This window comes from Convolutriloba macropyga, unplaced genomic scaffold, assembly GCF_964194025.1.
Source record: "Convolutriloba macropyga unplaced genomic scaffold, txConMacr16.3 SCAFFOLD_981, whole genome shotgun sequence".
NCBI classification, from domain to species: Eukaryota; Metazoa; Xenacoelomorpha; order Acoela; family Convolutidae; genus Convolutriloba; species Convolutriloba macropyga.
The window spans coordinates 54,504-55,945 of record NW_027452355.1 but is presented as its reverse complement, the minus strand read 5'-3'; the positions used below and the strand labels follow the sequence as shown (position 1 = coordinate 55,945).

Genomic DNA, 1,442 nt, shown 5'->3' with positions numbered 1-1,442 from the left:
AAATATTTTACAAGAAAGCTTAGTATGAGAAATATGCCGAATATACGAGCGCGTAACAGACATGGAATTGTTCACAATTGTCCCATCTATCTAGATGTCCACGTGCTCTATCCCTATTTTTTCATTCTTTCAGCAATTTTGAGTAAAAACAGCAGCAAGTTTTTAATTTTTGCCGAAAAACAGTACACTAATTTTGGCAATTATTGCGAAACTTTGAGCATTTAAATTTATTAAGATACAAATTTTAAAAGCTCAAAATCTTGCCGTTGTCATGATTCTTTCTCCTTTTCTGAAAAGCTATTACACACGAAGTTATCGCCGTTTCTATTGGTGAAATTGAGCAATTTCCGAGGTTGAAATCGTTTTAACTCAATTGCGCGTGGTTTATTTTTCGTTCCGGTCGAGCTCTCGAGTATAAATACAAAGCAAAAATCACAAACAGTATCATTTGCACAATTAGATTATTTACAAGTTAGTACAAATTAAAAGGAAATTAAAATTTTATTACTTTACTTACATTATGCCTGCCACAGTTGCTAATAAGACCAGTACCCCCAAAAAGACCTCGCCCACCAAACCCGCACACCCAGCTTACTCTGCCATGATAAAGAAAGCAATCAAAGAGCTGAACGAAAAAGGAGGGTCAAGCAAAGTCGCGATTGAGAAATACATCAACGCCAACTACAGTTTATCCGGAAATGTTTCCAATCTGGTCAGACTGGCTCTACGACGAATGATCTCCAAGAAGGAACTGGTGCACACCTCAAACAAGAGCACCGGAGCTAATGGCAGTTTCAAACTTCCATCTAAAGAGCCCACAGCTAAAAAACCGAGCCCAAAGAAGAAGGCAGCAAGTCCTAAAAAGAAGAGCCCATCTTCACCCAAACCCAAGCAACCCGCTGCGCCCAAAAAAGCCAAGAGCCCGACAAAACCCAAGGTCAAAAAAGCCCCAGCAAAGAAAGCACCAGCTAAAAAGACATCAGCAAAGAAATAGCGTCTCAAACTGAACTTTCTCAAACTTCGAATGTTTTCACACTTCGCATTTCAGCTGAGATACATTTTATTCCATGTTAGATATTAACAATATCTCTTTTGTGTACAATGTTAGATTTCTTAAAGATACAGTTTTTGTTGTATCAATTTTGATTTACTGAATTAAAATATTGAAAAATATTTTGTTAAAATAAACGGTGTAAGTTAAACTGGCGAACTCTTTTTATAGTTACCTCAATCTTTGAGCTCTCTATTCAAATTGAAATGGGAAATCAGGTTAAGTGCCAAGGATGCATAAACCAATTTCAACGAAATCATTGTCTTCTTAATTCAAACTGAAATCAAGCGAACAAAAACTGACATCAAGGCAAGCAAAACAGGTGCAAATTTTTTTTGTTAAATTACTTAAATTATGTGAGATCAAATTATTGGGCTTCCAGCATTTTTAA

General features: G+C 36.2%; 1 protein-coding gene across 1 annotated transcript; it reads left to right on the top strand.

Moving 5' to 3' along the window:
* Window positions 1-466: 466 nt before the first annotated feature.
* Window positions 467-1,173, top strand: LOC142357415 (putative histone H1.6). The gene has a single exon (XM_075409053.1). The coding sequence runs from the start codon at window positions 521-523 to the stop codon at window positions 992-994; it is 474 nt and encodes a 157-aa protein (XP_075265168.1). The 5' UTR covers window positions 467-520; the 3' UTR covers window positions 995-1,173.
* The last annotated feature ends 269 nt before the right edge of the window (window positions 1,174-1,442 follow it).